The sequence below is a fragment of the Convolutriloba macropyga genome, chromosome 2, assembly GCF_964194025.1.
Source record: "Convolutriloba macropyga chromosome 2, txConMacr16.3, whole genome shotgun sequence".
NCBI lineage: Eukaryota > Metazoa > Xenacoelomorpha > Acoela > Convolutidae > Convolutriloba > Convolutriloba macropyga.
The window spans coordinates 62,875,581-62,896,445 of record NC_134469.1 but is presented as its reverse complement, the minus strand read 5'-3'; the positions used below and the strand labels follow the sequence as shown (position 1 = coordinate 62,896,445).

Here is a 20,865-nt window from a genome sequence, read left to right as displayed (position 1 = left end):
AAAAGAGATAGTCAAGTTAAGTTGAGCAAGTAAGTTAAGTTAAGGGCCAACTGGCATCTTATTTGCATAGTGTGCTGTTGTGTGAGGGATAGTAAAATAGGAAAGGGAGGGGAGGGGGTAGACTTTGAGAGCCGTGTTGCTTATTTATTTTAGTCTCTTAAATTACGCTTCATTAACTTTTCTAGCCATTATGTGCCACAACTACCAACAAAATGTTTCTGTATTCATAGCCTGCTTCCTCTTCTACTTCAGCTTAACTCACTAACACTCATTCACTCTTTCTACACCATTGTCGCAGCATTACCACCATCAGTACCTTCCCATTAACCTACTTTTCAGCCCCCACCCCAAATGTTTTCGTTTCTTCTTTCCTATCCCGGCTCTTTTATGGCACAAAGTCACTGAACCATGAATAATAGCTCTTTCGATTTAACTGTACACTCAGTTTAAACTGATTAATCAAAGGAGAATTTTGTTGCCTAACTGACGCAGTGATCATAATTTGAAGCTAACAAATTAATGCGCTGAATGATGACGGAGGTCAGAAAATATTGATAAAAGCTAATGCGTTGTATGTCACAAAACGTTTCGTTTCAGGCGAGAAGTTACGAAGAGGAGAAGAAAGAACAGCTGGATGCGGCGGTTCTTCGTTTAGAGGTGCTAAAGGTAAGCTAACTTTGATCACGAATCGTAGTAATAACTGGAAACTAATCCAAAGTTATCGTGTTGTGTAATGCTCGAAATGGAGTGAAAAATAATGATAAACAGTAGCGTTAAATCTTTTGGTGGCGGTGATGGCATGGCGTCTTCATGTAAGTGAGATTGTTAAGAATTGTGTTTATGGAGCGGAGCTAATTTGATACGCAGGGGTTGAAAGTGGGATAGAATTGATTAAAGTGCCAGTTTCACTGTGCTCCTCTCTCTCTCTCTTTACTCCCCACCATGACTTGCCGACTGCACCAACCACTTATCTCTAATCAGAACAAGGCAGAAAAATCTTAAGGTGCTGCTGATATCAGGGCTGTAAAATTTCAAAGTAACTTCCTTGTTTCTCACCTTTTTCTTAGAATTGTTTAATATCGAGCCCAAATTTGAGCAACTTTGATCGCGGCGAGTAATTTCATGGTGAATGACGTGTCACGTTTGCATTACCACCATTCAATAAACAACGCAAATTTTAGCCACAGTAGTTGGTAAAAAAACGTGACTTAAGTTACTAATTGGCAATTTAACCCTGACATTTAACATCCGAAAGGCGTCAGTGGCTAGTGGAAAGAGTTCATCTTTTCGTCATTTAAAAATTCACTGCTAAAATGGCTAGTCATTTCAAAGTAGGTAGCAAAGACTAAAGTATTTAATTTAACGTGGGTCCGGTTTTCTTCATAATCGATGGAAATGAGAGGTGAAGGAAATAAGTTGATCCACTGTTACAAATTAAAATTCTGTTTGGAAACGGTTATCATGACTTGATGAAGGTGGATGGCATCAAACAGGATAAAATCAATCTCCCGCTTCTTGTTAGACCAGATCGCTCCCATCCCCAGTTTGATAGTTGGACAGAACCTAGCTCTTTGATTGGACTTTTGATTACCGCTGTTCCGTTCTGTCTGGGACATAGGCAGGTACCAGTTTGAGGTCCACATTGCTTCTTTATAATGAATCCTAACATTCTTGTTGGCTCTTAAGAACGATTTAGATATGAAATCGAACATGTAGACAGAGATCGGCGCCAAAGTTTTTTTTCGACAAATTTGATGTCCCCTTTTTACCCCCTTTCAAAAAGCAATCTGAGAAAATCTTGCTAAAAATTTCTAATGAAAGCAAAATTTAATTCCCTTTGATTGAGAATTAAATTTTGCTTTCATTAAGCAAACGCATTAAGTGCTTCAGGTAATCTATTATAGATGAAAAACGGCCATGTTCAGCTTTTTTTGGTTTGATAAAAGCATTCGGTGCCATAAACCAATTTGAGCTATTTTAATGCTTGAAGGAGAGGTTTCGGCGAAGGCTTTTAAGTTGAAGTTGCTTTCTTAATTGATACTAGTACATTGAGAGTCAGTCACACAAATGACCCAGCTGAAAATTCGCGATGTTGCGCAGGTCTCTATCCTTGGTCTACTTTCGATCCACATTTATGGCATCAATTTTGACTTTGATTTATGAAAAATGTAATTGCTGTTGACTCCTCTTGTAGGGTGTGCGGAAAGTGGTGACTGCAGTTTTTTGAAGATGAGTCATGAGGAAATTTTTCTGGGGCAAATTTATCTGACTGTAAAAGCCAGAGAAAACTATCAATTGTATTTGTAACAAGCCCAGAAAAAAGATAAAGTCTGCTTTGAATTCTGGAAATACATATTTACTTCATCAGTGATGAGTAAATGTCGAGATATTGAGATTAAGCTAAAAAGCAGTGGTCACGTTACAAATTCGAAAGTTATATTATCCATGGTAAGCAATAAAAGAAAGATCTTATTTAAGCAGGGTCCATTTAAAAAAATGTGTTAGTCTTTTAACCCTATCTAATCTTTTGTTGTTGAATTGTTAATTGCTCTCAAACGAAGTTTGTAGCAATTATATTGGTCCTGTCGGTCTTTTTTTATGCGATTTTTCGCTTGACCGATTTTTTGTCTGACGCTTTTGACTTTTCGTCCTCAAAAACGGAATAAAGAGGTAGCGCCCAGCGGGCAGTAAGTGCTCTTAGAGCCTTTCAGCTCAAACTGTTTTGGAGACTTAAACTGATACTTATGGTGTGAAGGGCGGTTCTTAGAGGTTGAAGACACCCCCACTGTTAACCCCCCTCCCTATTGCCCCCCCCCACCGCGCTGTTGTCCCCCACCCCAGGGTTCCCCCCCAATCTGCCCCAGGTGCACCCCCTCCCCCTCCGTGGCTAGCTACTGACGAACAACCGCTTGCTAAAAGCGCAAAATATACTTTTTTTGCAATTTTTTCAAGCTTTTTGAAAATTTTTGTAATTTTTTGATTTTCAAGGTGCTAGGTGTCAAAGAACCTCCTCTAGGGTTTGATAGTAGGTTACTGCATTGTAAGAGTGGTAATGGAATGTTTTCAACACTTTAACATCACAAATTTTTCGACAAAACGTTCAATTTTTTCAAATTTTGTGACATTTTTTTACCTTATTCAGGTCTTTCCAGACCCAGGGGCCAGAAAACATCCTAAGAGGGGGGTTGATAGTAAGTTGCTGACAAATTTTTGTTGGCCATGGAAAAGTTTTTCAACTTTTTAATGTCACAAATTTTAGCAATTTTTTTGATAAAACTTGCTTTTTTTTGAAGTTTTTTTCGAATTTTTTTGTAGTTTTTTTTAGACTTTTTCAACCTCAAGAGCCAAGGAGCCTCCTCTAGGGTTTGAAAATAGGTTACTGAATAATTTTTAGATTAAATGGATTGTCTTGCAAGATTTTAACATCACGAATTTTAGCATATTTTTCATATTTTTAGCCATTTTTTTTTCCAATTTTTTTTACATTTATACTCATTATTCAAATTTTTTGAACCTCAAAGGTCAGAAAGCCTCCATTTGGGTTTGATAATAAGTTACTGGAAAATTTTTGTTGGTCATGGATTAGTTTTCATCTTTTAATATCACAAGTTATAGCAATTTTTTTTATAAAACTTCCATTTTTTTGAAGTTGAAAATTTTGGTCATTTTATAGGATTCTCTAGCCTCAAGGGCCTCGGAACTTCCTCTAGGGTTCGATAATTTCTTACTGCATAGTTTATAGATGTAATGGAACGTTCTTCAAGATTTTAATATCACAAATTTAAGCGATTTTTTAAAATAATTGCAATTTTTCATGTTTTTGATTTTTTCCGGCAACAGAGGCCCTCGAACCTCCTCCGAGGTTTGATAATGAGCTGCTGTATAGTTTCTAGAGTTAAAGGGATGGTGATCAGCGTTTTTTATGACTCCAGTTTTAGTAATTTATGGATAAAGTTTAAACTTTTCAAATTTTTGGAAAATTTGTATGTTCCAAGTGTATGGATTTTTATGAGCCTGTCAAACTATTTCTGGCTTCAAACAGGGATACCGAATAGTCTCTTGAGACAATGAAATGGTTCTTTAGATATTAATGTCTTGCGTAATGTCATCATCTTTTTTGCGTAATGTCATCATCTCTGATTCTCATTATCGATGAGTTATACTTGAAATGTTTTTTATCATAACTGATCTAACAGGCTTTTTTTTAGGAAACCATTGTTAGTTGCTCTCAAAAGCAATTTGTAGAAAATTTATTAACCCTGTTCGTCTTTTATGCAATTTTTGCTCGGCCGATTTTTCGTCTGAGCCATTTGACTTTCGACTTCAGAAACGGGATAAAGATGTAGTGCCCTGAGGTCACTAAACCGTGGCTAGCTGTTGACGAAGCCAACCGCTCACCGGTCGTTTGAGAGCATTTCGCCCGACGTTAGTCGGTTATGTTTAATTGCTCTCAAACTAAGTTTTTAGCAATTGTAAAAGTCCGGTTGGTCTTTTGAATGCAATTATTGTACTAGCGACATTTCGTCTGATCGTTTTTTTATGGCTAGTTGATTTTTTGTCCTCAAAACGATGTAAACAGGTAAAAGCCGGAGGGCTTGAAGTTTCTCTTAGACCCTGGTTTACTTGTCTCTAAGAGTGCGATTCAAGAAAACTTTAGGAGACATAAATTCATACTCTGGAGGTTGGATCTTAGATTTTGGCCGAGCTCACAAATTCTGCATTTACTAACATGGGCAAACAACCTAATAAGTGTTTTTGCGCCATCATTGTTCATTGTTGAAGAGGAATCTTCATGAAGATAGGGAAACATTCCTGGGAGTTTTGAATTTGAGGGTTATTGTTAATTGTGTACTTTTTGGTATACTTCAAGCACATGCGTTCCATTAAGTTGCACGAAGGACACGCCGTTATTATGCGCGTTTTTTTGCGTTGGCAAGTTGTCAGGGAAAGTTGTTTGGAAAACTGCTCTTTTGAGGAAACGAGATTTTTTATCTCAAAAACTCAGCTGTTCATTCGTTAGCTTTTTCGCTGATTTTTTTTTGAAATAATTTTGGTTTCATTAGTTGAAGCAGAAACGCTTTGAACTCAAACTTCGGAGATAGTTTCTTTTTGTTTGTTCCGGTCCTACATTTAGTTGGAAGAACTATATGCTACACTCAGTCCATGCTCCTTCGGTAAATTTTGGCCGACCGATATGTTTATTGTTGAGCTGTGAGTGGTATCACTAGCTAGCGTGTCAAGCGTGTAGAGATAGAATTAAGGCGTTTTTTTCGTATCAAGGTTATCAAGGTTTTGGCGTTTTCAAGGTTAAAGATTTTGTGAAGTTGACATTATACTGATTTTGTTCAAATTTAAGACCATTTTCGGGCATTTTTTGTTAATTTTGGAGCAGTTATGTCACTATTTTCCGCATTTAGGTGTTTTAGTAGCCTTGAAGTGACAACCAGACAATTATTGGTTTTAATCTTATGGTGCATAGTTTTGTCTGAACTCGTCTGTAGTCAATCGATTTTTTTTAAAATTTGCCGCTGTTTTCATTAAAATTTTTGCATTTTGCCTGTTTTTTGTTCGTTGTTTAATAGCCGCAAAGCGATAGCTGGGGCTATTATTGGCCCTCTCTTGGTTTTTTATTTCGTTGTCAAGATTTTTGTCACCACCAAATGACACTTCAAATCTGCTTTTTGTTCATTCGTTTATGCAATTTCAACTGAATTGCGTGCATGACGTCGTTTTTCACTCTTAGTTGAGAGAGTTTTTTTATAATCCAAGAATTTTATTGTAGTGCTGCTCTGTCTTTCACACCTTTTTTCATGACTTTGAGCTTTCAAAACGGGATAAACCGGTAAATCTCAGCGGGCACCAAGTTTAGAGGCCCTTAGCCACGTTTTGTAGTCATTCAAGTGCTTAGAGTGGTCAAGCTACTGGGAAGATTGCAATTCAAGGTTAAAAGGTTGCATTTCTTCGCCCTAAATGTTGCAATTTTCTCGCCCTAAAAGGAGCCCCAAAACGTTACAATTTTTTTCGCGTTTTTTCGTCTTTTTTAAATTTTTTGTTGGTCCAGTCTACAATTAAGGTTCGTAAAAGTTGATATAGGTCTTTTCCGAGGCTTAATTACTTTTTATGACAATTTTTTGATCTCCAAACATAGCACGCAAATTTATACTAATTTTTACAATTTTTAAAATTATTTGAAATTTGTGCCATGTTTTGAGTTTTTTCAGCCCCACGTGACATCCAACCTCCTCTAGGGCTTGATAGTAGGTTTCTGCATATTTTCTAGCAGTAATGGCGTGGTTTTCGACATTTTGATGGCATGAATTTCAGCAATTTTAGAATTTTAGCAACATGCATATTTGTTGGGTTAGGGATTCAATGGAATGGTATTCAACTTTTATTATTACGCATTGCAATTTTTTGTGACAGAGTTTGAAAATTATCATATTTCGACTTTATCGATCTTTTTGGGCTAGTGAAATTTTTCACAGGCTTAAACTTGGGTTACTGGTTAATTGGTGAAGACTGAAAATCTCTGAAGATATTATTATCATCGTTTTTGCAATAATTTTTTTAAAAAAAATGGAATTTTTCAATTTTTTGAAATTCCATTTTCTTGAGTTTATTGATCTTTATAGACCAATTAAATTTTTAAAATTCTTGCTGATAAAGCAGTAGACAGATTTGAGAGGCAGGCAGCAGAAATGGCTTTGAACATAATAATTTTGGAATAATTAGTAACTTTGAAAGAAAATTGCAATCTTCTGTTTTTCATGTTTCTATCTTCAGGTTTTCCATCGTTAGTCGCCAATTAACCCCTTTTAAGGTTTGCGCTTGGGTTAATGGGTATTATCAAGTGGAAGCATTTTGCCATTGAAGGTAAAAGCTTCAAGAGTTGTAGCAATAAGTTTGTTTAGTTCCTAAACAAATAATTTTTTGTTCCAATTTTGGGACTGTTTGCCTTTTTAGCTGCCGATGTTAATTGATACGTTGGTCAGATGCAGTAGTTCTAACTTACTCTTTCAGTTCTCTGGATTGTTTTTCCGGATTTGTCCTGCTATGTTTTTCATTCGTGGGAATATTTTGTCACACGTGACCTACCTCACTCAAAAATAACCTCCTCGCTCTGAAATTGATCCGTACTTTAATTCAAACAGGTGAAGTCAAGTGAGTGCGTGTCATTCTAATTTAAGGGTATTTGAAGGGATCTAATAGAAGCAGCAATAAGTTAAACAGATTCTTGACCAAAATATAACATCTCAACATTTAAGAAAAAGAAGTTTTTTTTGGTTTGTTTCTTTACTATCTTTTTGAGACTGCAGATCTACGAAGCTTTTGCTGCTATTTTCTATCAATCTCCCAGCTGTGTTTTGTTGTTATAGTCTCATAATGGTCTCTCGGGATGGCTATTGAGGTCTAAAGGTACCTATAGAATGTTTCGTTAATAGTTTTGGGTATTGATTACTTTGAAACTATTTTTCGTAAAATTTCAGTGAATTTGCGAGTTATGACTATAATGGTTATTTTTCTGTGGCTTTTATCTTGTCTTGCTTTAGTGTCATGGAACTTACTAATGGTTTGAGTTCATAGCTAATAGTTTTGTGACTGCCATACGAATTTTAAAATAAACGTGAATTTTGAATTTTGTTCTGACCGTTTTGTTGTCCTGCCTTTTTTCATAAATTAGAGTCTTCATTGGAAACTAATAAAGAATTTGTAACTCTAATTTTTGTTTCCAGCAGATAGTTTATATATAGTTTTTGAGATTTGACATTTGTTTTTTATACTGCCTTATCTTTTAGGTTGGTTTTTCTTAGGTCCAATTGGCTTTCTAAAGAAGCGGAAGTAAGGGATCTAAGAGTGTCCTTTGCTAATGGGTTTGAAACTTGGTTTCTAAACCTTAATAGAAAGTTTTGTCTTTCTGTTTTTGTTTCTTTGTTGTGTTTTTGGGGTTGTAAATTAATCTCATTAACAACAAATTGTAGCGGATTTTACTTTGAATTTTTTGGCAGTTCTTTCAGTTTTTTTTCCACATATGTGGGTTTACTTGATTTGATAACCATTTTGTCGGAGCGATCATTTGATAAGTTCCATAAAGAAAAACTTGGCTAACCGCATTTTTGACTTACCTCGTGATTCTGTAGCGTTGGTGAACTCTATTTAAGTTTGATCTGATACTACATTCTCAATGTAGTTTTACAAGAGTACAGAGGTCATTAGTTGCTCTCGAACGATGTTTGAAGCAATTTTTGTGAACGTGTTGGTCTTGTTTTGTACATTGTTTGCCTGGCTGTTCTGACTTTTTCGAGAGACTTTTACGCCTTGATTTTCCTGTTTTTTGCTGATCTAATTATCTCTGTCATTCAAATTTGTCAGCAGCTGAATGCAAGTGGCGGCGCTTCGCTACTAGTCAATTGAAAGGTGCGCCAAAATTGGTGTTATTTTTTAATTTTTTTTATTGATTACAGTTGTGTATATAATAACCTCCAATGACGTCATTTGATGCCCCCATTAGTGAATTTAGTTGCTCGCCATCTCCACCGACTGAAGCAATAGATTCGAGGTCCCACTATTCGTTCGAGAGCAATTCTTTGACGTTAGTTGATTGTTGTTTTTTACTTTCGCACTGTTATAAATCTGAAACGAGAAGATGAAATTTAATCGAAATTAAATAGAGGTCACGCAAGTTGAAAATAATGAAAGCTTGTAATAGTAATAGTTACGTAAAAGACAATATTGTTTAGCATTTAGTTTGAAATCGGGATAGAGGTTGATTTGTGAATCTAGTTTTTTGTTGTTTGGTGAAATTAATTGCTTGACAAAATTGCCTTAGAGCTGGTTTCATGTATGTCGTTTCGTTTGTTTTAATTCATTAGAGTGAACTACAGAAGTTTGATCTTGACCACCTCTTTTTACACGGCTGTCCATAGTGATTCAGCCAATAACGTGCATGAGTGGGGTCGGAACATATGTGCCAACGCAAATTAGTGAGCCTCCTTGTTATTTAGGTTTAGGGTATATCTTCATCTAACGCCTGTGCTATTAAAATTTCTTTTGAACAAACAGTTAGCAACCAGTTATTCTTCAGCATTATGCGTCTGCATCCCTAAAACCAACCACGGAAAATCCTAACCATATCGTTTTTATCAGTTAACCATATTTCATCCTTTCCAGTAAAACTTGTTAATAGCCGCGAAGCGATAGCTGAGGCTATTATTGGCCTTCTCTTGGTTTTTTATTTATTTCGTCGTCACGATTTTTGTTACGACCATATGACGTCACAACCACTTCAAATCTGCTTTTTGTTGATTCGTTCATGCAATTTCAACTGAATTGCGTGGGTGACGTCATTTTTCGCTCTTAGTGGAGTGAGTTTTTACAATTCAAAGAATTTGAATTGTATTGGGGCGCTGTCTTTTTTTTTTTTTAAGATCTGTTCACACATTTTCATGATTTTTGAAGTCAAATTGGAGTGGTGATTTTGGTCACGCCGAAACAGGAAATGGAGCGAAAAAGCGAGTGGTTTTTAGGCGTGAATTTTTTTCGCTCTAATTGTAAAGTAGAGTGAGAAAACAGTGTTTGAACAAAAGTTCGGTTTCTCGGTAGTGGTTTTTTGTTCACATGCGGCAATTTCACTCTGATTTTTACTGTTTTTTTCGATTTTTTGGATCGGATTTTTTTCTGAATGGTTTTCCCAATCCATTCACAGCTCATTCTGGACCTAGTTTTTTGTTAGAATAAAAATTACATATCTCACTAGTGGTTTTTTGTTCTCCCTAGCAGCATTTTGACATTGATTTTCTGTTTTTTTTTTTGTTTTTTTTATCTGATTTTTTTAGAAATGGTTTTCGCAATTCACCCATTGTCCGTTCTAGGTCTAGTTGTTTGTTAAGTCAATGAAAATTCTTTGAATTGTACGTCAGGACTTGTCCTGCTATGTTTTTTTTGTTCATTCGCGTGATTAATTTTTTGGTCACACTTGACATACCTCACTCTCAAAAATGACTTCCTCACTTTGAAATTGACTTTATTAACTTTAATTCAAAGAGATAAGGTCAAATGGGCGTATGTCACTCTAAATGAAGGTTATTAGAGAGCAGCTAATAGAAACAACAGTAAGTTATACAGATTTTTAATCAAAATTTAACATCTCAGCCCTTAATGAAAGGAATAAGTTTCTTTTTTGGTCTGTCTTTTTTACCTTTTTTTGAGACTACAGATCTATGAAGCTATTGCGGCTATTTTCTGGCAATTTGCCAGCTATGTTTTTAAACTTTCTTTGCAATTTTTTTTTCTGCTGTGCTCCTCAATCGTGTGCTATTTAGTAGGCATGATACTGGTTACAGGCCAAAGGTTCTTGTAACTTCGGCTTGCTTTTAGTCTCATGCCAACTCAAGATCAATTTTAAAAAATATTTCTCCTGAAAAACTTTTTAAGTCAGAAGTAGTAACTCGTGAAATAAGTTTCCAAAAGAAAGTTTTGAAAAATAAATTTTTCAAAAAAGACATTGTTTAAATGTGAAATGGAAATAAATTACTATGGTTGGATGAAGAAAGATCCAGACCAACAATGCTGAGATCTTAGCATAACACTGAGTTTTACGGAAAATTACAGTTCAAAATCTCCCGTGTCTATTTTCACAGATAGGGATTTTGTTTTCCTTCACGTCGTTATCAATAATAAGATTGTTGCTGATTGAGCTGTGAATATCATGGCTTTTATACAGTACTGGAAATTGTAGGCCAAAGTTTTAAATATTTTAGGCAAGCCTGGTGCGAAACAGTCTGGTGATGATTAGTGATGCTGGTGCTCGATTAGCTCAAGGTCTTGAGAAGATCAGCCTCAGTCAGCACAAAGTATCCAAAATGATTCCAGTCATTCCAGTGCATTTGGCCACTCCTACACCTAACAATCCGAGCAACACTACGTGTTACCCTGGTCCGGACGCAACAAACAATTTGGTGGAGAATGTTGCACAGGAAATAGGAATTGTGAGGTCTCTACCTCAAGAGTTGAGTCATCTATGCGAGCCTTTGTTCAAACGAACACAGTACCAGTCACATGCTTCGGCATCGGGCTTTTACAACAATGCTCCAGTTTCAGCCCTTGTAAATCACCCGTTAGCGAAACTGAACCTCGCGCCCCCTCCTTACTCGCCTCCTTCGCCTGCTCTCCAGCGGGATTACCAGTCAACTTCACAACAACACCACTCGCACCCCCACACTCCAGGTGTTCACACGTGCCGTCGCATGAACAGAGTGAAATACTATCAGAATAGAGAGAGTAGTTACAATTCAGACGGGGCCAGTCCTAGACTACGAACCGCTGGAAGGTTCACTGATGGCTACGACGAAATCCACAGTGATGAAGCGACATTCGATTTGAATGATTCAGATTTTGACGATAACTTTGAAAATATTGACCTGGATCATATAAGACGCAGTAGAAGCCAAACAGATGCGGTTACTGGAGGCGGAGCGATGACATCTAGTTCTATTATGACAACTCCCTTCTCGAGCGAGAAGCATTTCTGCGCCTCACCGTCAGTAGATGCTAATGGCTCAGGCAATGAACAGGAGCACTATTCCCAGCCATTGGGCTGGGATCCGGCTAATTTGTTAAAAGATGCGGCCACAACTAATAAGATTTTTGCAGGTCAAGATAAACTCTTTTTACTGGGAAGAGATAGTTGAATTATAACAGGGAGGAATATCCCTTATTCAATTATTTTAGTCTTTCTATCCTGTTATGGTTTTCTGCTGAGCTGAATGTTTCCTGACCGATTATGAATTTTGCATCAAAATGTTCGATGTATCTTATTAAAAGCCGCTCAGCGATAGCTGGGGCTATTATTGGCCTTCTCTTGGTTTTTTACGACTCGAAGAGGAGTATTGGTTTTCTTAAGGTTTTTTACCGGAAGTACTATTCGTTCAGACGGCGTTTCGACCTAAACGCCAAATAGTAAAATTGCCGTGTGAACTAATTGCTTCTGAGCGAGGGATATTTTTTGATCTTGCGATTCGATCAGTGAATGAATTTTCGACTTTGAAAAGTATTTTTTGACAGATTGCCGCATATAGATAACCATTTTTTCGTCCATTTGGCCTATTTTTTCGCTTATAATTTAGTTTGTTGTGTAGAAATAATTCTTAATAGAAGCTGTACTAGTTTGTGAGCCTCTGAAACTGATACTACAGTGTTTTCAGTGTCTACTAATGTGTTTTAATTTCTAAATGAGCACATTTCCCAATTTTTAAATTCATTTTGTTTTTAAATTAATTTCATTATTAGATCTTAAAGCGGATTTTTTTTCAAAATTTTTATAAATCGGTGCATATGGCAATTTACTTTCGATAGTTCATTCATTAAATGCTTCTCTATAAGGCCAGGTATTTTTGTTTTATATAATTGTACACATGCTTGCCCAATTTTGGCAGTTTTTTTGTCTAATTTTCCTGTTTTTTTTAGTTTTCTATTTGTTTTTTGAATTAAATTATTGGAACAAGTCTTTTGGCACACTGTCAGGTATCCTCATTTTCTATTAATAATAGTTGAATTTTTGCTTTCGGTATTTGAAATTCTGCGACAACTTTTTCATAAGTGCAATTTTGGAAATTTTTGACAATTTTATTGCAAATTTTAGTTTCAGATCTATGTTTCCATGCTCTATCTATGCAGGAGGATAGTCATAAAATTTTATGCTAAATAAGGAATTGTAATTTTTTTTACTTCATTGAACTTTCAAAAATCAAAAACTATTCTGTTTTATTCGTGTGTTTTTTTCTGCCCTTATTCTCCGCATTCTAGCTTGTATCAGTCTATAATTTTCCTGAAACCTATAGTTCTGGTCAGCTCTGCTTTTATCATTCGTTACAAGGTAATGATTTTTATTTTGTTTGCAATTAACTTCATTTGAGTGAGGCACTGAAAATTTGTTTGAAATGCCGCTTAAAATTTTTAACTGATAATTACCTTCTGCGAGTTTTATTGCGGTCTTTGAATTATTTTTATTTTGTCTTATTGTTGACTAATTTGACGGTTTCTCAGCTATTTTTTCTCATTTTGAGTCTATTTGCAATTTTTGGCCCATTATATTGTTTTTATTGAATTTGATTGTAATTGATTTCAAGTCTCCTTCCTGTAGGTTCTGTTTACTCTAAAGGATACAAGTTTGTTTTGCTTCAGAGTGGTTTCTTTCTATGCAATTTGACAAAAAAATGAAAAATTTAAAACAATTTTTCCTCATTTTTTTTTCAAAATTGGGACTGTATGAGGACATTAAGGGTTGGCTGATAATTTGTGATTGCAAACTTGTTTGCATTGCATGAAACAACGGTTTTCCTTTGTATGTAATACTGTACTACATTGAAAATAAATTGAACTTTCCTAATTTTACATGTTAATTGTTTCGCCCAAATTTTGCTTTGTTCTTTGACTTAAGACTGTTGTTTTCTCTGTATTGATGCCTTATGCAAGAGATATTAGCTTTTTGAACAGCTAGTTTTTTCGGAGGATATGACCTTAAATCATTTCCGGAATTCTTTGTGTTTTTTATTTTGATAAGGTTTTTATAACGACCGTATGACGTCAATCACTTCGAATCTGTTTTCATTCGTTCATGAGATTTTAACTGAATGGTGTGCGTGACGTCATTTTTCTCTCTTAGTGGAGCGAGTGTTTTCATTCGCGTATGTTTTTGGTCAAACGCGTGACTTACCTCACTCTAAACAATGACTTCATCTCCTTAAAATCGACTATTCAAAGAAAGAAGGTCAATGGAATGTGTCACTCTAAATGAGGGTTATTTGAGAGCAGCTAATAGAGGCAGCAATATTTTATACAGATTCTTTGTCAAAATAACATCTCATCATTTACTGAAAGTAATTTTTTTGGTCTGTCATTTTTATAGCTGCGAAGCTGTAAGCTGAGCGAATATTGCGGTGCTCTTGGTTTTGTTGTTTCGTCGTCTGACGCTCTTTTTTCGTTTTATAATTGTTCACGCAGCAAAGCTGAAAAAATCAAATTTTCTGAATGACTTCTTCCTCTAAATAACGGCATTTGCGCGCGTGACGTCATTTCTCAATCGCTTTAGCAAATGTTTTTAGGTTAATTGCGTGACTAGATTTTGATCATACGTGACTTACCTCACTCAATAAAAATGACTTTTGCACTTTAAAATTTAAGTTTAGTTTGAATTTGTTTGAGGTCACAGGAACTCATTTGTGCATTAAAGGTCCCTAATAAGAGGCTTCTGCGGAATGAATTTTAACAAACTTTATTTATCGCTGAATGTTTTTTACCTAGTTAATAGCCGCCCTCATCTTCTCAGTCGGCTGTTATTGCACTCTTATTTTTTTTACTTCGTCGAACTTTTTTTCGCTTTACCATTTTGCCGCTTTTTCGAAATTTTGCGTGAAATCTTTTTGACTTCTGTAGGCTAGTTTCTCTCTTCTCTCATTCTGCTAAAAGTGAATTTGAACATCAGTTGCTCAGCAATGCAATTCAAAATGAACAGAGTCAGTATAAAAAATTGAAGTCAGAAATAGAAACGGGATAAACCCATAAAGCACAATTTTAGATGCCCGCTATTTGAACGTCGTTCCTATAAGTCTTAGTTACCATCTCTTATGCTTATTGGTATTGATAATAGCCCTTGTAGCCTCTCTCTAAGAAACAGATGTATGTTCAACTACGAAATGACATCAAAATAAATCGGACTTAAAAAATTCTTTTGTACAAAAGTCTTTTTTTTTCAATATCTTCTATTCGTTCAATCCCAATCATGCTTATTGGAATCAACGGCGGCTATTTTCCGGCAATCTGCCGTGTATGTTTTTTTGAGCGGCGTCGATTTTTTTTTTCAATTTAGATCTGTATCTGTTTCTATCTCTATTATATGGCACGCAGGTCTATTCTTTCGCAGCTATTCCGGAAATCTGCCGGCTATATTTCTCTTTTTGAGACTGCAGATCTACGTAGCTATTGCGGCTATTTCCTGGCAATCTGCCAGCTATTGTTTAAAATTTTCATGATTTTAGAAGTTAACTGGTGATTTTGGTCACGCCAAAACAGGAAGCGAAACAAAAAAAGTGGTATTGCGGCGTGATTTTTTTCATTCCATTTTCCGCTTTTTCAATTTGTTTTTGTTCACATGGTGCAATTTGACTTTGGTTTCTGCGTGTTTGATTCTATCTAAGTGGTTTTACCAATCCATTTATTGTCCTTTCTAGATCTAGTCTTTTGTTAGCCAATGAAAGTTCTTTGAATTGTGTCAGGACTTTTCTTATTATAGTTTAATAGCCGCAAAGCGATAGCTGAAGCTATTATTGGTCTTTTCTTGATTTTGAATAGCCGCCGTCAGCCTCTCAACGGCTATTATTTAGGCGCTCTTCTTAATTTTTAATTCGCTTTTGCTTTTGATCACGTTTTTCGTTTTACACAAGTCACGATTTGTATGCTTGACTTCTGACTTACTTCTTTCACTTTCAACTGAATGGATTTTGAAATCTTTCAGGTATTGAATTACGTAATCCAGTGAATACAGTCAAAGTCAAAAGAGCAAAATCAAAAGAAACGGTATAAACATGTAAAGCCCAGTCATTAAGTCGGAAAGCAATAGTTTATCAAAGTCTTTAAAGCCTTTGCTAGCTGGCATTAGTATTATGCCCAATAGCCTTCAATTTCGATGCTGAATTAAGTGTAATTTTAGAATCTTAACGAATATGCAGAATTTACACACGAAGCAAGAACAATTTGACTTTTAGAAAAATTCTGTCAATTTCTATCTCTTAATTTTCTTTTTCAATCCCAATGTGCGCAAGCAGGTCAACGGCGGCTATTTTCCGGCAATTTGCCGGCTATATTGTATATTACTATTATTATACAAATGGAACTAAGGAACCAGTTAAAAACGGCAATAAGCGCCGATATCCCGCCAAAATTACCCGCGAATTGCTGCTGTGCGACAGCTACAACAACAACAGCATGTATCTTATGTGATTGTAGGTGTTTACAATCAAATAAGTGGCCAAAGTCTGGGCAGAATTGATGGTGCCAATGGCGATGATAACGAGGATGACAGTGAGTCTCGTGAGCCATACTTGAACTTGGCTGCTAACCAGTGCAATGCCACAAACTGTGTTAGGTGCAGCCGAGAGGGAAAAGAGCAGGGTCTCCAACTCTTCTCAGACGGAGACAAACACAACAGCAGAATGTCTGCTGCCGAATTTGATGGTAAGGTTGAAATTGATTGAAAGAGGGATCAGTTTAAGTATGAGCTATTAAAGCAATAAAGTTTTGATGTGACCCCTATGCTTGTAACCTGGTGAAATGATTTTATAGGTCTGGTATTGAATCTTATTGTCATTCATCATCATCAAAACAATGCTGGTTTTAATTTAGGGACGATCTTTTAACCTATCTAAAGTTCATGATTCTCGACTTTAAAGCTACTGGAGATCTCATTTAGAATTTTTTGTGAAGTTTTATGGAAATTGTATAAACATATTGTTGACTAAAATTTGCATGACTTGACCAGAATATTCGCAACAACAAGCAGCATTAAAGCGCCGCGATGGAATAAAAGTGCGCTCAGGATCGCTCCACACTCAAACTCTAATGGTGCACAAGTTAAAACGACAGCAGCTTCAATCACATAGTGGAAGCGTTGATCTCTCGCCTAACGTGAGGAACTCGTTTAATGAATCGAAGCTGGCCCACTCAGATTTGAGATTTTCCAAAACAGGCAGTGAAATTGAGAAGTCTTCTAATTGCAGTTCGGAACACGTGGACTTACTCTCTCATATGCTAGACACAGTATTCTCTGTCGAAGAGAGTGAGCACTCTCTAGGAGGAGTAGGCTCTTCACTCCCAGGTCAAGATAGCGGTAGTAGTGGCATCCGAGCGTCTATTTGTAAATCATGCTTCCTTTGTTGCTTTTAGTTGCATTATGTCCTTTATCCTCTTTGATGTTCATTATTTGTTAGTTCAGCTACAAATGGAAAGTTCAGCTTAATTTATGCGTTTATGTTCGCAAGTCATTGTTAGTTTTCGTAATAGATTTTTGTTGTTAGTTGCTCTCAAACAAGAAGTTTGTAGCAATTATGTTAGTCCGGTTGGTCTTTTTTGATGCACTTTTTTGGTACTGTGGTACTACCGACTTTTCATTCGATATTAATAGCCGCCCTCATCTTCTCAGCCGGCTATTATAGCGCTCCTATTTTTTTTTACAATTCAAAGAATTTGAATTGTATTGGGGCGCTGTCTTTTTTACAATTAAAAGAATTTGAATTGTATTGGGGCGCTGTCTTTTTTTTTAAGATCTGTTCACACATTTTCATGATTTTTGAAGTCAAATTGGAGTAGTGATTTTGATCACGCTGAAACCGGAAATGGAGCGAAAAAGCGAGTGGTTTTGCGGCGTAAAATTTTTTTGCTCTAATTTTCAAGCAGAGTGAGAAAACGGTGTTTGAACAAAAATTCGCTTTCTCGCTAGTGGTTTTTTGTTCACATGCGGCAATTTCACTTTGATTTTTACTGTTTTTTCGATTTTTTGGATCGGATTTTTTTCTAAATGGTTTTCCCAATCCATTCATAGTCCGTTCTATGTCTAGTTTTCTGTTTAGTCAATGAAAATTCTTTGAATTGTACGTCAGGACTTGTCCTGCTATGTTTTTTTACTTCGTCGAATAAAAAAATGTTTCGCTTTACCTCATTTTGCCGCTTTTTCAACATTTTGCGTGATATCTTTTTGACTTCTATAGGCTAGTTTCTCTCTTCTCTCATTCTGCTAAAAGTGATTTTGAACATCAGTTGCTCAGCAAAGCAATTCAAAATGAACAGAGTCAGTATAAAAAATTGAAGTCAGAAGTAGAAACGGGATAAACCCATAAATCCCAATTTTAGATGCCCGCTATTTGAAGTCGTTCCTATAAGTCTTAGTTATCATCTCTAATGCTTATTGTTATTGATAGTAGCCCCTCTCTAAGAAACAGAAGTACGTTATGTTCAACTACGAAATGCCATCAAAATAAATCGGACTTAAAAAATGTTTTTGTACAAAAAATCTTTTTTATTTTCAATATCTATTCTTTCAATCCCAATCTTGCTTATTGGAATCAACGGCGGCTATTTTTCCGGCAATCTGCCGGGTATGTTTTTTTTGTGTGAGTTTTGCGTGCTCAAGAATGGGATAAACCGGTAAAGCCTTGAGGATATTAAGTTGTTGAGCATTTCTCTTAGTGCTACCTTATTGGTCTCTAAGTATGCGATTCACGGAAACTGTTGAGGAGACATAAATTGATCGTGTGAATTGATGGAGTGCGGTTCTTTAGAGTGACCCCCACTGACACCCTCCACAACCCCTCCGCGCACCCCTTTCTTTTTCATGAAAGAGACTCAAGTGTTCTTGCCCTCCTTAATTGTTGATTTTTATAGAAAAATTGGGGTCTTGGTATGCGGTTCACCAAAACTGCCGTGGAGAATTAAATTTATGGCGTGCAGGGCATTTGGACAGTTTTGGACCCCCCCCCCCTCTCTAACCCAGCCAGCCTACCCTGCCTAAGCTTAAGATAGCTGCAACAACCAAAAGCAGGCGCACGCCAGTCGTTTGAGATCAATTTGACCGACCGGTTATGTTCTGTTTTCTCACTGTGATGTTATTTCATAGATACAACATTCAGCGTCAGACATTATGTTGCATGTTACCTTGCGTGTAATTAAATTCTTCCAATTTTAGGACAACTAAAATGACGTATAATTTTAGGCATTCAGCGACCTACTGATTCACAAGCGAATATTGACAGAACAGAACATCGCCCGTTGAGAGATACTATCACTAGTTCAGATGTAAAGCGAAATGTTGAGAATGCCTTTACTGGAACGAGGGCTCATCCTGTTGTAGAAGCTGTGCAAGTAACAGAAGATTCAGCCATGATGGCACTTCAGCATTCCTTGGGAGATAGTCAGCATGAAGATGTAGAGGAGGGTATCTACAGTAATCTGATGCACCACACTTGGTCATCGGCGCCTTCATTGCCTGATTCATGCAGGAGTTGTATCTGTAAACACTGCATCGAGGCTGCCTCAAACGAAGGTTAAAATTAAGAATCAGTAACTTAAGAGCGAGGTTCGAAGAGTTATTATAGCTGCGAAGCTGTAAGCTGAGCGTAGCTATATTGCGGTGCTCTTGGTTTTTTACGACTCGAAGAGGAGTATTGGTTTTCTCTCGGTTTTTTTTTTTACAGGAAGTAGATTTGTTCACGCGGCATTTTGACCTAAAAGCGAAAGTGAGAAAAGCTGTCTTGGTGAACAGATTTTCGCTAAGCGAGAGAAGTTTTTTGATCATGCGCTGCGTTTAGTGAATGACTTTTTGACTTTGAAAAGTAGTTTTTGACTGAATTGCACATATAGATAACCGTTTTTAGCCGTTTTTTCGTCTAAGTGGCCCAATTTTTTTGCTTTTAATTTGGTTTCTTGTAGAAATAAATTTTATTCGATACTATATTAAAATGTCAACCTCGGAAATTGATACCACAGTGTTTTGCAGAGCCTGAAAATGCGTTTCAAGTTGAAAATTGACACATAATTCTTGATTTTTTAGTTAATTTTTAGCTTTTTTAATATTAATTTCTTCATTTTTGGATCTTTTAACCGTCTTTTTGTCAAAAATCAATTAATATTGCAACTTCTCTTTGATAATTCCTATACTCAACGCCTCTTTCTACCTCGATGTAATTTTGTTTAAAAAAATTGTACATATGCTAATCCGATTTTGGTCGTTTTTTTTTTCCAATTTTCGTCAGTTTTTCGTTTGTATTTTGGTTGTAATTGCTAGAAATAGCTTTTTTGTGCAACATGAGGGACTTTAATTTCGTTTCAATAAAAATTCATTCATTTTTTGTCGTTAAGTTTTGAAAAAACAGTTTTAAAATTTTTCATAAATGCAGTCTTAACTTAAAAGTTCTTTGACCATTTTTTTGCAAAATGTTTCAATGTTTCGTATTCATGAATTCTGCTTTTTCCTGCTTTTTGTTCTCTTCAGGAGGATAGATCTTTGTATCGGATGACTAGTTATCTTTTCTATGTCTTGAATGCTGAACAATGAAATGTATTCGTTTTTCTTGAGTTTTTTAAATTGACTTTCAACTTTCAAAAATCAAGAATGGCTTTTTGTTACGGTGTTCATAACATTGTGCCCATATTATTATTCTAGTTAGTATCATTCTAGCTTTGTCCTGGCATCTACATTTTTTTTTCGGTATATTGATTTTTTCAGTTGTAAAAAATCAATGATTTCAGCTTTTTCTTAGATTTTCGTCATTTCTTTGGTTTGCAATTGATTTCATTCAACATAAGGCAGTACTGAGAGTTTGACAGCACGCTTTTTCCAAAATTTCTACTTCTGATCAATTACTACAGCTTTCTTCCGGCCTTGATATTAATTTAAACGATTTTTTGCCTTTGAATATTCTGCTGCTTATGTCTTTTCTATGATCAATTTTATTTTTGATTCAGTATGAAATCTTGTTGTCTAGCTTATGTACAAGAAGGAACAGGTGTATGTTGTTTTTTGTCTTAATTGCAGTGATTAGAAGTGTAATTATAGGTGTTCTCTGATTCTTAAATTTGAGCTTTCTTTTTTGAAAATATTAAAATTAGTTTCTAAGATTATTATCTGCCGTTTGCTTTCACGATCTTTTTCAGATTAGAATATTGAATTATTTGAGGGCTATTGATAACCTTGTCAGCTTTTTCAGATTATCAGGTTTTCGACCACCTTAATTATTTTGGATTTTTTAACGTTACCAAACGTTTTCAATAATATAAAATTTTGCTGCATTTTGTTTCTCTTGTTGACAGTGGTTTAAGTTT

The 20,865-nt window shown here is 35.8% G+C and overlaps 1 protein-coding gene across 4 annotated transcripts in view; it reads left to right on the top strand.

Annotated features, from left to right (window-relative positions):
* Nucleotides 1-20,865, top strand: part of LOC142334591 (uncharacterized) — an 88,804-nt gene that overhangs the window by 25,818 nt on the left and 42,121 nt on the right. For 3 of the 4 annotated variants that reach the window (XM_075382745.1, XM_075382743.1, XM_075382744.1), the window contains exons 5-9: nucleotides 598-666; nucleotides 10,758-11,649; nucleotides 16,000-16,227; nucleotides 16,553-16,867; nucleotides 18,758-19,087. In XM_075382745.1, the coding sequence (XP_075238860.1) occupies nucleotides 598-666; nucleotides 10,758-11,649; nucleotides 16,000-16,227; nucleotides 16,553-16,867; nucleotides 18,758-19,087 (1,834 nt within the window). The remainder of the gene's footprint in view (nucleotides 1-597; nucleotides 667-10,757; nucleotides 11,650-15,999; nucleotides 16,228-16,552; nucleotides 16,868-18,757; nucleotides 19,088-20,865) is intronic. The other variant, XM_075382746.1, reaches the window with a different exon arrangement.